At 38.5% G+C, this 15,591-nt stretch overlaps 2 protein-coding genes across 5 annotated transcripts in view; one reads left to right on the top strand and one right to left on the bottom strand.

Moving 5' to 3' along the window:
- Nucleotides 1-9,230, top strand: part of LOC126270585 (glycolipid transfer protein) — an 83,630-nt gene extending 74,400 nt beyond the window's left edge. The window contains exon 6 of the mRNA XM_049974081.1: nt 8,660-9,230. Coding sequence (XP_049830038.1) covers nt 8,660-8,842 — 183 coding nt within the window. The 3' untranslated portion in view covers nt 8,843-9,230. The remainder of the gene's footprint in view (nt 1-8,659) is intronic.
- The window catches only part of LOC126270601 (transmembrane protein 17-like), a 58,754-nt gene that overhangs the window by 3,637 nt on the left and 39,526 nt on the right, over nt 1-15,591 (bottom strand). For 2 of the 4 annotated variants that reach the window (XM_049974086.1, XM_049974084.1), the window contains exon 5: nt 9,270-9,620. The exons of 1 other annotated variant lie outside the window; for it this stretch is intronic. The gene's annotated coding sequence lies outside the window, so the exon portion shown is untranslated. Of the gene's footprint in view, nt 1-3,903; nt 4,094-9,269; nt 9,621-15,591 lie in introns of those variants that run through there. One more of the 4 variants, XM_049974085.1, reaches the window with a different exon arrangement.

The raw sequence follows: 15,591 nt of genomic DNA, 5'->3' as shown, positions 1-15,591 counted from the left end.
GACTAATCACTATATTTAAAGAAAGAAGGAAAGGTTCACTACTGAGATATTCTGCACAAGACATAGTAGGTGACAACTGACTTATGCAGTCCACAAGTGTGTTCAGAAAAACACAACTTACGCTGCGCACACATTATGTGATTGTGTTTTCATTACTTGTAATATGTAACTTGCAGCAAAATTCATTATGAAAACATATGGCACAAAATCTTTAACCCAATATTATTATTGTTGTTGTTGTTGTTGTCGTCGTCGTCTTCAGTCCTGAGACTGGTTTGATGCAGCTCTCCATGCTACTCTATCCTGTGCAAGCTTCTTCATCTCCCAGTACCTACTGCAACCTACATCCTTCTGAATCTGCTTAGTGTATTCATCTCTTGGTCTCCCTCTACGGTTTTTACCCTCCACACTGCCCTCCAATGCTAAATTGGTGATCCCTTGATGCCTCAGAACATGTCCTACCAACCGATCCCTTCTTCTGGTCAAGTTGTGCCACAAGCTCCTCTTCTCCCCAATCCTATTCAATACCTCCTCATTAGTTATGTGATCTACCCATCTAATCTTCAGCATTCTTCTGTAGCACCATATTTCGAAAGCTTCTATTCTCTTCTTGTCCAAACTATTTATCATCCATGTTTCACTTCCATACATGGCTACACTCCATACAAATACTTTCAGAAACAACTTCCTGACACTTAAATCTATACTCGATGTTAACAAATTTCTCTTCTTTAGAAACGCTTTCCTTCCCATTGCCAGTCTACATTTTATATCCTCTCTACTTCGACCATCATCAGTTATTTTACTTCCTAAATAGCAAAACTCCTTTACTACTTTAAGTGTCTCATTTCCTAATCTAATTCCCTCAACATCACCCAACTTAATTCGACTACATTCTATTATCCTCGTTTTGCTTTTGTTGATGTTCATCTTATATCCTCCTTTCAGGACACTGTCCATTCCATTCAACTGCTCTTCCAAGTCCTTTGCTGTCTCTGACAGAATTACAATGTCATCGGCGAACCTCAAAGTTTTTATTTCTTCTCCATTGACTTTGATACCTACTCCGAAATTTTCTTTTGTTTCCTTTACTGACAGGAAAATTTTCTTAACTTCTGCAATTTCCTGCTTGTAATCCCAAAGAGGGGTGTTTGCTACAGGACATGTCTCTGCATTGTCAGAAAAATTTCAACAAGAGAAGTGTCCCTTAAATTATGTTGTTAATAAATTGTTGTTTGGCATAAGATCTTATTAATCATGATGGTGGCTTTCATCAGTGAAGAAATTAAAGTAATAACTGAGCCCCACATCTCTCCCAGACATAAAATTTTATGCTGAATTTGTCATGATAATCCGTTTTCTCTGGTTGACTACTGAATTTAAAATCCATAGGCTCACAATTCAATAGAAGACATGCATGCAATAAAATTGTTGAGCACATGTGTGCTAGTCCCAGATGGAGTAATATTCAACAGAGGGAAGTCATGTAGACAATGCATGCATCAGCCTGTTGATTTCTAGTGTAAACTTAGCAATGTGCATTAAACATCTCTGCTTATAAAACTCACCTGAAGAGAGCTGCCTTATTCTCGACAAGTTCTAACAGCCTGTGGTGTATGTCATACGCGTTTTCACTATGCACCGCAATTATATTATCATTGACAATATAGAACATTTTTTGCACACCTAGATCAAGTTTCTGTAGCACTAGTAGCTTTTCCTGGGGGTTGTCACTCCACTTTGGCCTACAAACCGTTAATATGGTCATACGTCTTACCACAATGAATTGAACACAGTAGCACCAAGCTAACTCTCCATTCCTGAGTATTGGGCTAGTAATTATAGAATGCTGACAGATCCACATAAAAACCCTGAAATAATAATAAAAAATAAAAATATTGGAGTCAGTCACTCAACAAAATCTGTAACATAAATTCATCAGTCAAACCAAGCCAAGTGCGTTCCTTCAGCCAAAACCTTATTCCACTTGAGGTTGCCAGTTATCACATGAAATCCTGAATTTTCACTTAATTTGGACAAAAATCCCCGGACCCATGTTTTTTCAAGATATATATCCCCCCCTCCTATTGATGAATTTCGGTTTACCAATACGACTTCTGTTTGGTGTTGTCAGCTTGATACACTCAGAGTGATGAGATATTCTTCTTTCACTATTGCTCAGTTATGGTAGTTGTGTTTTGAGAGAACAACGTATACCGGTTAGGCATTGAAATACTTTGTAAAGTGTTAAAACATGAGTGATGCTGGAAATTAAAGGTGCCTGGTTCAAATGCAGGTACAGAAAGAATTGTTTCATTAATGAATAATAGATGGAGTGACACACAAAACAAGTGATACTTTTACAGAAAGAGAACCAGTCTGTTCTCAAATACTAGAAAGCCATCAATAATTAAAAGATAAGGTTTTAAATCACAGTAAGTGTAATCTTTCAAGTGCTGAACCACTCTTCTTGTGTGTTTCCTTTTCTCCTTTTTTGTATTTGCAGGAATGTATGTAATGTGTGCTGTTAGTGTAGTGATATAACTTTTTTCATAGAGCACAATAATACAATATGATTATTTACCCTTTGTTATTCTGTATGAGTAGTCAACTTTAGGTCCATTATTTTCACATTTATCCCTTCTTTTATACACTATTATCCCTTGTCTCCACTTTTACTGTGGGATGGCAACCCCAATTCCTCTAGTTATGAACTCTAACATAATGCAGGGACAATGTGATGGAGAAATGAATGCAGCTGTAGAATACATTCAGAGCAACTGTCAAACTAACAAGACAGTTCGTAAAATCACTTGAAAATGAGCTAAATGCAAAAACTAGTTATGTACCAATAAATCAGATACAGCAGAAATTGAAAAATGTCACCTCCTTTTACAACTTTTATCTCCCGCAAAATAAAAAACCTTCAGAAAATTACTAACATACTGTTATTATTAGCCATACCTGCATCAGTAACATACAAGAAAGAACTAATAGTTGTCTGATGGCTTTGAAATATTTTACGGTTCTTCACACAGAAAACCATGGTCATTGTATTTCAGGTTTCAAAACTAGTACATGGTAATGAGAACAGATAAGACTGTTTTCTGGGACATACATGATATATTCTAAGAACCAAGATATTGCCATCAGTATGTTGTAAAAGTACTGAATTTTATATAGCTCTATTTCACTTGCAAATGACACAGCTCAAATGAAATAACTGAATTTTCTTCCTGTGGTGTTTGGCATTGCAGGCTAACCAGATTTTACATATGCTACTTACTGTGAATATGAGGCCAAACTCGTTTATGACTTTGCCTATCAGCCCATTTCCCAAAAGCCTGACCTATTGTTGTCCTTGGAGTGCTGCACAATTGTGATATCAGAAGAGTAAGTTCTCTCTCTTGTTTGTGAATCTGTCGATGGTTGAGGACATCAGATATTGAATTGTTACCTTTACTCTTGAAACCATTTATATTTCATAAGGGTTTTCACATTATTATACGTAGTTACAGACGTAGAGAACAGAGAGCTAAACCTCAATCAGGATGGTCAGATAAGAATTTTAATTACTGAAGTTCACTCTGCCACTCTTTCATTTAGTGAAAGAAGTTTGTTGTGCATTGCATGTTTTTGCCAAGGAAAATGAAGGAGAACATTTTATTCAGAGGGAACAAGCTGACCAGATATTTCACATATATAAGATATGACAACGCCTTGTGATTGTTGACGCTAGTATTGTGTGCAAGGAGAAACTTACACAAATACTTAACATACCACTGAGGTAATTAACATTATTCTGAGTAATGTATGTTGCATTTCGCTTGACTATAATACACATATAGTACATTTGCAACTGCAACAGAGAGAGATAACATTCAAAACTTGTCTTTAAAACCATTGTCCAAGAGCAATGCAGTAAATGTAACTCTGTTAAAAATTTTCCCTAGTTTTTTAGACAGACACACACATTAAAGCTAAGATTACTATGGTCAGACTTGACAAAAAGTTGGTACGTTGAGGTGAAACACCATCTTCACATCATTTGCCACACACACCCATATCAGCTTTAGGGTGCTCAGCAGGAAACCTAATAATAATAATAATAATAATAATAATAATAATAATAAATAATCAGACTCATAAGTTAAGCTCATCTATTAGTATGACAAAATATGACTTCCTCAAGTCTTAACATGTTGACTACCACACACATGGTAATGGATGTTCTGTCACCAGGACAGGGCAGGCACATGGTGTTAAGATACAGGGCTCTGCTGTGGCTGTTGGTGGCCACCAGCAGCCTCATGGCAGCCAATATGTTAAAGGAAAATAGACGCAGCAGCAAATGAAGTATGTAGCAGTTTGTGTTGTTGCAAACCTCAGCTTGTTGCTCCATGGCTGCCAACAAATAAAAAGGCCCAAAGTGATAGCTCCATGTACTCTACAGGAGGCAGATCCCCCATGCGGAAACTACTAAATTTGCTTTGTGCCCTCACTCTACAGTATCTCAAAATGGAGGGTGGTCTTGTGGGCAGGGATATTTTTGTTAATTTGAGGATCACCATACCACAGAAGTCAAACTGTATCCCTCCACTATGAGTAAAATTCCAGTATTGAAATACAACATATGTGAAAGTGTTTTCACATCAACCATTGTAACTACCCTGACCATATCACAGTTGTTTTAATGTTGTCATACCTAAACAGTACTCCTGTGTGTGCTTCATTCTCTTAATACCAGCTTATCTGGAGTATTGAATATTTACTGTATTGACCTGAATATATGTCACATCTTTAACTTTAGGGAGTAGGGGAGGGGCAAGAAGCTCAGTGGAGAAAAATTGTCACAATATGGTAACTCTTAATCACATTTTTTAATGTAGTAATGTAGATAAAATACTCCGAAATGCCAGTTTCATGAACAGTCTTCAGTGATGTCATTGTTAACTTCACTAGCAGCACTTGTTTGATCACAATCAGTATTTTCATCACTCCTCCCAAAGTACACAATCCTCACTACCATCGAAAGCATTGGACACACAGCACTTCTTGAACTTTTTCATGACAGTGTCTGGTGAAACGGGGCATCGTGGAAAGATAAGTCTGACTGATGGTTTTGTTATCTTGAGAGGTGGAATGAAAGCATGATCCATTTCTAAAAGCCAGTCAGAATAGTGTTTTCAAGGATAGTTTTTACATGGCTTATTTATTATGATATCAAGCTCCTGAAGTTTTTAAGTCATATCTCAAGGTATAATGACTGTTTGTCTTCAATACAGCAACTTTATTTTTTACTCTAGAAGTGAGCTGATCTGTAAAGGTAGATGACATAACTTAATGAACAATGCAGTATATCTGCAATTCCAAACAGCAACCAGCCAGTACCTTACTCTGTTATCCCCCAGCCTTTTTCATGCCAATAAATCACTCACCCTCCTGCGAAAAATTTCCTTGGGCATAGGCCTATGCTTCAACAAGATAAAGGGGGCAGCTTTCTACTCTGTGCAGTAAATGCTGACATCATGGTGTTTTTTGTTTGTTTTGTTTCCAGTTCTCAGTGACAGTATCTTTTACTCTTTTATAGCCCACTGTGGTATCACTCAGCACCTCCCAAAAGATAAGTGCATCATTGGTGTTGCTAATCTGGTGTAGAGGTTAAAAGTACTGCCATATTTACATTATGTGCTTCTGGAAATTGACGAATTTCATCAGTAAAATCTTGATGTCTCTTTACTTAAGATGTGATTCATCACATCAAGACCCACTTCTACATACAAATTTGCAGCATGAGCTGATACCCCCATGGAATTCTGGTATGTTTTTGTAATTTCCAAACTTAACACTTTCGCTGCGGCATCGGTGCAGGTGCGCAACTCTCCAGTGCGGGCCGGTAACACTCCGAAACGGCAGGTATTGCTCGTAACAGGCGCTCCTAAGCACACCTGAGTAACAGGCTGACGTCAAGACCTTGTAAGATCTGTAGTATCATGTTCTATACCAACTTAATGATGACACCTTAGATGCATTACTTCAAATAAGCTTCGACTTTATTGTGGTCATGTTTTAAAGTCTGTTTGGTGTCTGACACCTATAGGGGTCACAGGCGTCATTAGAATGTTCGTGGTTTGTTGATGATGTAACAAAAAATACAATTCAAACAAGCAACATATCCACTGCAGTCATGAAAAATTTGGATTCCATCTGTATCTTAATGGCATACTTATTTCGTTTGTCATTTAGACAATACATAAAAAGCAATCTTCCCCTCCAAAGAATCATTGATTCATCTATTGATAAAACTCTTCCTGGGTAATACAGTTGAGACATTCTCGTGTTAAAATAATCTAATACAGGTCGTATCTTATATAAACGGTCATGCCTGGAAGTGGATTTTTTCAAAATGCGGAGAGCATAATATGATTAAATACTGGTCTCTGCTTATACTCATCGCTATTCCTTTATTCTCAAATTAGTTCTTTCTTCCAGTAGTCTTGTAATCGCGGATATTTAACGTTACCCATATGTAACGAAACACCCAGGAAAACTAGTAATTCACCTATACTTAGAGGTTTCCATTTACAGATCCTAGATCCCTCTTTTGTATTTTAGCTCGGCAGTATGTTGACTGCATTATCGTTCGTTTCGTCAACTACGAGTTGCAACACTTCGTCTGTTACCACTAATCTGAAGAAATCCATAGGAGAATTGCCAGCAGGATGAATTTGCAAAACGTCTTCCCTCATAAATGGGTGATACTGCATATTATGTGGTTCTTTATGCCAGGAATCGCCTGGATTATCTCCGTGTGACAGGTCGGGCTCTGTTTCATCATCGATTTCCACACAATCATCGTGATTGGTATCGTCAGATTCGGAACTGTCACGAAACAGATTTGAAAGCTGTGCTTCCACGCTATCATCACTCTGCAATTCTTCTGCAGGCTCTAAATGACAATCTCCGTGGTATGCCTCGTCCTCACTATAAAGAAAGTCACTGCCGACCAGTACACTAAGTAACTGTTCCTCTGTCAATTTAACACTTTTCCTGTCCAGGTGTTGGTTCATTAGCCGCCATTACAAACAATATACGTTCAACTACTGACCACACAAAACAAAAGTTTACACGCTATGATGCTAGATGAGACACTGCAACTAGACTGAGAAATCAGATAGCAGCGAGCGCGGATGCTTATAAGTGTCAGCCGCACTGGATCGTGGCTTGTTTTGACGCTTATAAGCGTCAGCTGCAGCGAAAGTGTTAACAGGATTATTCATCTAGAAATTGGACACTTATCTTATACACAGGAAAGAATCCTAGCTTCCACTTCAGGTCCTCTACAGGACTTCCATGATGAAATGATCGTTTGCAGCTCCTATTACATGTACTCTTTGCATTACAAACAACTTTGCTGAATTCCAAAGTTTGTTGATAATTTTCTTCCAGCATTACCACTCATTGGTGAAGACAGGTTTTATTCTCTTTGAAATAAAATTCTAACTGTCTGCACGATATGAGTCACTGGCTAAATGATATCGGTTACAGTGTTACCTTGCATTGGTGACTCATTTCCAAACACTAGTGATATTGTAGATCTATTTTGAACCAAGGAATGGGCACTACAGTTTGAAATTTCCATGATGAGAAAATATACTCCTATTTGCAGAATTGCACAGTTAATTTGCAAGTGAATTTTGAGGAAAACTGCAGCTTACCATAGTCATCATGAAATGGAAGCACAAGCAAGATTTGAAACATTTTGGTACATCAGCTACTTTTTTGCTGGTGTCGTCGTGTACCAATGCTTTCTACCTCTTTTAGACCTTCCATTATATTCCTTATTAACACCAAAATCTTTTAAGTTTAGAATCACTGCCTAGATGGTTTTTGTCTTACTGCTTCTGTGATAGCAGCAACTGTTTCCCCTTAGTAGTCCCCAACAACATTGTTGGTTGATTCACTTACGATATTGTTGTTGTTGTGGTCTTCAGTCCTGAGACTGGTTTGATGCAGCTCTCCATGCTACTCTATCCTGTGCAAGCTTCTTCATCTCCCAGTACCTACTGCAGCCTACATCCTTCTGAATCTGCTTAGTGTATTCATCTCTCGGTCTCCCTCTACGATTTTTACCCTCCACGCTGCCCTCCAATATTAAATTGGTGATGTCTCAGAACATGTCCTACCAACCGATCCCTGCTTCTAGTCAAGTGGTGCCACAAGCTCCTCTTCTCCCCAATTCTATTCAATACCTCATTAGTTATGTGATCTAGCCATCTAATCTTCAGCATTCTTCTGTAGCACCACATTTCGAAAGCTTCTATTCTCTTCTTGTCTAAGCTATTTATCGTCCACGTTTCACTTCCATACACAGCTACACCCCATACAAATACTTTCAGAAACGGCTTCCTGACATTCAAATCTATACTTGATGTTAACAAATTTTTCTTCTTCAGAAATGCTTTCGATATTGCAAAACCCAAATCGGCGACGTACGATAGTGATGGAAAAAACAATTCTTTTGTGCACATCTGAAAATTTGTGTGATGACTCATGTTTTGTTAGAAGCCAGCCCTAATTATTTTATTGTATGTATGTATGTATGTATGTATATATATATGTACAGTACACATTACTGAATGCTTTTGTTTCCATACAGTTGCTTGCAAAAATGTGCCCTGGTAGAAGTGTCTTGTTAAATACTTTGGCCTTGGGAGAACCAGACCAAGAATCTGAAGTCATGGAGGATATGGACACATTCCTTACGCGGCTTCACAGCAACATCAGCACCCTCTCTGCCTTTTATGCACAACATGGGCTTGAAACAAATACTAGAGTGTGAGAAAAGCTTATTACAAGACCAGTTCCAGAGGTGCTGCTTAAAAAGTACAAGGCATTGTTTAAAAAAGTCAGTATTAGATGTTTAAAAAATTAACTGTTGTACACACATTTTAATGAAACTGTTTGGTGCTTAAACTTTTAAGAAAATATTTACACAAAGAAGTGCCTGTTTGTCGTAAATGACAGTTTTCTGTGCTCAATGCTTGTCTTCAAATAAGCAATAGGATTTAGTAACATAAAATTCTCAATTAGAAAATTGTTAATTACACAATCATTGCACTCATATGTACTTAAGGAGAAAATATTTATTTTCTGTAAGAGGTTTTATTGTCTAATGTTATGAGAAAAAAATCTTCCATTTTTATAAATTATTTCTTTTAAATCCTTCACCAACAGAAATTTTTCTTGGATTAGTCTTTTTTCACTCAGTGATGGGGAACAATTTCAAATATGTATTTTTCCACTTGTTACACTTACGCAAGTTAAAAATTGCAACAAAGGTAAGCAGGAAAGTAAATAATAGACTACAGGTAGGATTCTTTTCATACTGTGAAAATGAATACCCATGGATCAAGGTACCACAATCAATCAAGCTCTAGAGAACTGTGTAACCTGCAAGATAAAGATGGCAGGTCCACTTCACTCTATTAGGGAACAGCACCAGCACATAATTTACACAATTTCAATAGTTAAATATTGAATTCTGACTTAAATTCCTTCACAAAATATAATTGAATAGCATTAGAGTGATCTTCACTATCGATGATGTTGACAAGCACCTGAAATCATCAAACACAGAACTTAATTAAGACTGTATCACACTCTCTATATGGGGTGAGTCGGGAGGAAAGTTTGTGCTTTGAGATGACTGTGTTAGTCATTCCAACCAATAAAACCTCATATGTATATATGCCCGTTTCTGAGGTAGAACACATTTAATGTAAATTGTAATTTTCCGTATAATTCAAACAGTGTTTTTTTTTTTTTTTTTTTTTTTTTTTTAAATGATGCTGCCACCATTTGACTGTATCAATTTTTACTTTGTTACAAGATCCAGATTTCAGCCATTTTCAAGTACAAAAACTTACCAATGTGTCAAAAGACATCAGACTGGTATGAGCCAAACATCCTTGTTGAAAAAGCATATCTGGTCATATAGGCCAGATCTGTCATCAGTTAAAGTGAGAATATCTCTAAAATACACTTCCATTTCTCGACCCTATAGCACAGCTGTTACATGAAACTGCTAACCAATAAACAGGTATGCACCAAACTATTATGTTGTTCAGGCATAGTCACGTAGAGGAAGCTGATATGAACAATTTGATATAAGAAACTTAGTCTATCATTTCGGGAAACTGCCAGCGGTCTTACTGTAGTGGTAACACTGGTTCCCGTCAGATCAAAGTGCTGCCGGACTGGGCTTAAACTTGGATGGATGACTATCCGGTATGCCAAGCACTGTTGGCAAGCGGGGTGCACTCAGCCCTTGTGAGGCAAGCTGAGGAGCTACTTGATGATAATGAAGTAGCGGCTCCTGCCTTGTAAACTGACATACGGCCGGGAGAGCGGAGAGACAAAATTCCCCTCCATATCTGCATCCAGTGACGCCTGTGGGCTAAGGATGACATGGTGTCTGGTTGGTACTGTTGGGCCTTCATGATCTGTTCGGGAGGAGTTTAGGTTTTTTAATTTGCGGAAACTGCCAAACACTGACCTTCAAAAATACCTAAGCTACAGCACATGCGCATCATGAGAGATTTTCGATATTCTCATGCTCTTTGTGCAAACTATTTTTAAGAAAATTTAATACACTGCAATACTTTTTGCTAGAGGATGAAGTATGAAAGTGATATTTAATGTGGGTTCTATTTTGGAAATCATTCAGAATAGGGCATTTGTTGATATGAAGATTTTTATCTGAATCACTAATACTATCACCCCTCACAACCCATGCACCTTTCTTCCTGACTCTCCCGGTATGCTTGTCCCTTCTCTTGACCATGGTTTACTATAGAACCTGAGCCACCTCAAATGGAACACATGCTTCGAGGTGCTTCAACATTTTTAGTGGGATAATTTGATTCTCACAATATTCATCTGTGGAACACTCGTGCAGAAGGTGCCTACAAACCATCTCAGAGAAGAGGGGAGGGGAGGGGGGGGGGGTCAGACCGTTTTGCACATTTATTTACAAATCTTTTCAGGCTACTGCCACTGTCTATGAGTGTTACCTGTATTTGTACTATATACAACATCACCAATGGTATCTTTGTCCAAACAATTGTTCCCTAATTCCATTGTATAAAGGTAAGTTTTTGAAAATTCTTGAAATGTTGGGCATAATATACTTCATAGTAAATCAATATTTACGAGTTACTGCTTTCCAAAATTTTCAGTAGCAAATATCTGGTTTTAAAAATTGTTTACCCTCTGTCACAATGTTCATATTTGTATAATTAGCATAATATTTTTTTCTCCCCACACTGATCAGAGGATACATTTGAAAATCTATCTTCGAGATGTAAATACACTGTTAAGAAGTCAACTGCCATTAGGGAAATGTGCTGTATCCTGTGGCAGTGAAGCAAAGGCAAAAGGTAGTAAACTATCGGTCATCAGCAAGTTGCATGTACAGCAAATAATTGTATCCTTAAGGAAGTGGCAGGAAGGGATGGAAAGGATCACTGTGTATAAATCTGGAGGCATTATTCAACACATTGGAACAAATGATGCCTGTTACATGTGCTCACAGGTCATACTTCGATCTTTCCAGCAACTGGGAGAGAAGGTTGGATCAGAAGGCTTGAGCCAGAGACTTTGAACTTTTTCGTACAGTTGAACCATAGAATTGAGAACTGTAGGATCTCTCTAAATGGGTCAGGGGTGCACTACAAGACCACTACTGCTGCCCAGGCAGCTAACTGTGCATGGAGGTTCACACAAGGATTATTTCTACATTAGATATATCTCCAGCCCATCCAAACATATAGTTTAGGTGCTCCCATTTACAGTTTAGTGTAAACTCCAGTAGATCCCCTACAGATGAGAGAACTAAAATCCTAGAAATCAAGTGCCATAGCATTTGCAAAAAATTCCTCCAAGTATAAAAATGCTCTAAACAGTGGTGGAATTCACATAATACTTGGGACCACATTTGATCCATCTTGCACACTTGCTTTCACCCAACCTTCTTTTATAATATTTTATGGCTGCAAACACACCTCCACCACTAGTGTTCAAACCTATCTTTCCGATATACATTCCAGCAGAAGTTTAGAAGTTTGTTGCTATTAACATCTGGTTTCAGTCAGCTTTCCCGTCCTACTACTGTGTGTTTATTGTTACTGTCTGTGAGTGAGACTAGTTAGAGAACCTATAGACACTCCTGTGGTTAATTAATACTTAACATTTTCTTCTTCTGAATTGCTATGACGGATGCTACCATGTCTGTGATCATAATACATCTTATTGCACCTGTGGAGGGTTTTTCCTATCATAAAAAAAAAGTTGCATCAAAAGTACTCTCTTACCATTGCAGCTACTTCCTATGTGTGGTGAACGCCTGACCTTTCAAGAAAGGTTCTGCATATATCCATCTGACAGCGGAGGTCAAGAAATTAGCATCCAATCACAGAATTGTCTGAGCCTTTGGTTTAAGCTTCCACTTGATTCCACACCAGAGGACTGCAATCAGTTTTGGGAATGATGTTACAAAATAACAGCTGTGCTTCCACCCCAAGAGCGAGGCTAGCTGTCTTTGCCAAAGCAGATAGCTGCCAGTAGAAAGTCAGGGTTGGCTGTGAACCCAGGCCGGAGGCAAAATTTGTGCCAGCATGGGCTATGATTTACAGCTGTGTGCACCCAGTGTGCTCAATTGCTGCCAGCAGAGCATCCTTCACATTTCATACAACACTCTCCAGCACGCAGAGCAGACATTGGATTTCTTCCCTGAACTGCCCACTGTTTCCCTTCAGGCCCTCATCACCAGCCTAACATTGTACCACCCTCGGCACTTGTCCAAACCACTTGGGGATATTGGCCAGTCCCAACAGGCACAGTTTCTGTTGCTGGTTCTTTCAGCGGCAGGCAATACCTTAAGCCAGGTTTTAAAGCCATAACTGGACAACTATGTGGCTGGTACCCACTTTTGTTTTCTGTCCAGAGATTTGCAACATTGGTACTATTTGCTAATCACCGTCAAGCAAGTGTCGACCAGCCGGGACATGAGAATCTGAAGGCACAGCTGCATCAGGGACCCCAGACGACACTTTAGGCTCCAGTGGTGCCAAAGCATTCGTGTCAGGTGCTCCAACACCACCTATTATTTGCTTGTGTTTGCATAGTGAATTTACGCATTTTGATGATATGTACAATGCCTTTTCTTTATACCGGAAATATGAAGTACGAAAAGGTTCATCCCAGTGTAATTAAAGTTTTGCAACTTTTTTTGTCGAAGCACATAGTGCTAAACGTCAAGAGTACTCTGCAAGACTATAAACACGTGTCGTCACATTTACCAGATCAATGGGAAAAGTACAAGCATAGTCTATGCTCGAAATGGTGTTAGGAAACAAACTAAGTTGTGCTGTAAGGAAAGCAATTTAACTCTTTGTGCTTATCCGTATGTCAAAACTTATCACACACAATTTCAGTAATAAAAAACTGTTAAACCTTGTTTTGAGAGAACATAGAAGTATATCACTATTGTAAATGTTTTTATTTGTACAAGGGTTGAAACTTAAATAGTGGCAGCTATTTATTCACAACCAATACAAAAAAGTTACATGTTTGCACCTGTTACTGTCCTTCAAAGTAGTCATCAGTGTTGCGTAGAACCTGTTGCCAGCGATGTGGAAGGCGTAGTATACCGGTAGCAGAGCCTGTTCTGTTGATGGTACAAATGGAGCAGTCTACTGCCTGTCGAATCTCTGGAACAGTTCTGAAGCGAATGCCATGAAGTGGTTCCTTCATATTCAGAATCAAATCAAAGTCACAAGGTCTTAAGTCCTTGGAGTATGGTGGCTGGTACAGTGCTTCCCAGTCCCAGCGACCGAACAGAGCAGCCACAGCTTCCAAAATGCTTCTTTTAGCACGATTTGTTGTGATAAAGGATGGAGAAATGCTATGTCTGTAGATACATATTCTAACTATAGATCATATCTTCAAGATAGCTTTTCGCATTATTTGGTAGCTGATTGTGAAGTGGAAAGGAGATACAGTATGTAAACTTTTATATGACTGCGTGATGCCAGTACTTTCAGACATGTCCAAAAGAAATGACATCACACATTCATATAACTGATTCACCTCAATGGGCAATGAATGCACTACCTTCAGTGCGGATGAACAGTTATCTTCAGCTTCCTGTGGGGAATCTCAAAACAGCGAGCATGGAGGACATGGACACTGAGACTGCAGACAGGAGGCGTACTGAGATAATCTTTGCAATTGTGATAAACACTGTGTCTGGGTGGCGCAAGGGTTAATGCCAGCTGCCTAGGAAGCAGGAGATACTGGGTTCAAATCTCAGTTTAGCACACTTTTCATTCATCAATGCTGATTCCATATGAAGTCCTGATGCAGCTGAAATCTATAGTTCCCTCCCCCCAGTCAGCAGCATACCCCAATGTCTACATTAGTTTCAATCTGCCCAGTATGGCAACCATGAGCACCTGACTTATACATATTACATTAAAATATCTACCATGTTATCTTGTCTGTATATGAAGGCAAATCGTAGCAGATATTACAGGGATGTTGACGCGGTTTCCACTGATAAATAGATCGATTCCTGACAAAGGTTTGTGTATAAAATTTTACCACTACGCCACACAATCGATCTGACTGTAGGTACTTAGTACTACCCAGGTCGCTAGTTTAAACTAAAGAGATCTATTAATTGGCATACATGTGTTTTCTGACATTATATAAATCTCCACATTACTGTTGAAAAGTGAGTGAAATTGCTTTATCCTTCTAGTCATGCAACATACAGTAATGACAAATCTTTTCAAGAATATGGTGTCCCACCTCACTATCATAGGGTGAACAAGTACGCCTCAATCAGAATGTGCCCGGCCAGTTCTTGCACTCCCCACACCTTATGGTCCTTTTTCTCTTGTGGAACTGCGTAATACGGACACACTTTGCTACATTATTGAAGTGGTGTGAGCAGAAATCTCATCTAACACTTTGGTGTGAAGTCAAAATCTGGCACGATTTTTACACAAAAATGTATTGATGGTGAAATCCAACAATTTGGATACTTCTTTTACCCACTATTTGAAACTATTAGTTTGAGGAATTACACTTTTAAGTATAAAAATGACAAAGTGTGTGAGGGCAAAGACAAAGGAGGATCTCCTTATCTCCCTCCCTCCCCCCCCCCCCCCCCCACACACACACACACTAGAGGAAGGAACTATTAATTCTGAAAACTAAATAGTGTGTCACTTTTACTTCTGTTTGTGTATGGGCTGTACTAAACATTTCATCTCCCAAAGTAAAGTACTGGCCAGCAACTGTCTCATAATTCATTCATTTACCTTTGATAAAATTATTTACAATATGTATAAGATAACAATGTAGAGGTTGATTCTGACCAAATGCTATGCAGAGCTGCTTCATGCAGTTGTATTGTATGATTGACATTGCCTTATAATTTTTAACCAAACATAAAATTGTCATTGATATCCACAGACATACTTACCGTACCTGAGCACATCAAATCAACATGAGATTACATTT

The sequence above is a fragment of the Schistocerca gregaria genome, chromosome 1 (assembly GCF_023897955.1).
Source record: "Schistocerca gregaria isolate iqSchGreg1 chromosome 1, iqSchGreg1.2, whole genome shotgun sequence".
NCBI classification, from domain to species: Eukaryota; Metazoa; Arthropoda; class Insecta; order Orthoptera; family Acrididae; genus Schistocerca; species Schistocerca gregaria.
Note: the sequence above shows the minus strand (reverse complement) of the source record. Positions and strands in the feature narration are given on the sequence as shown.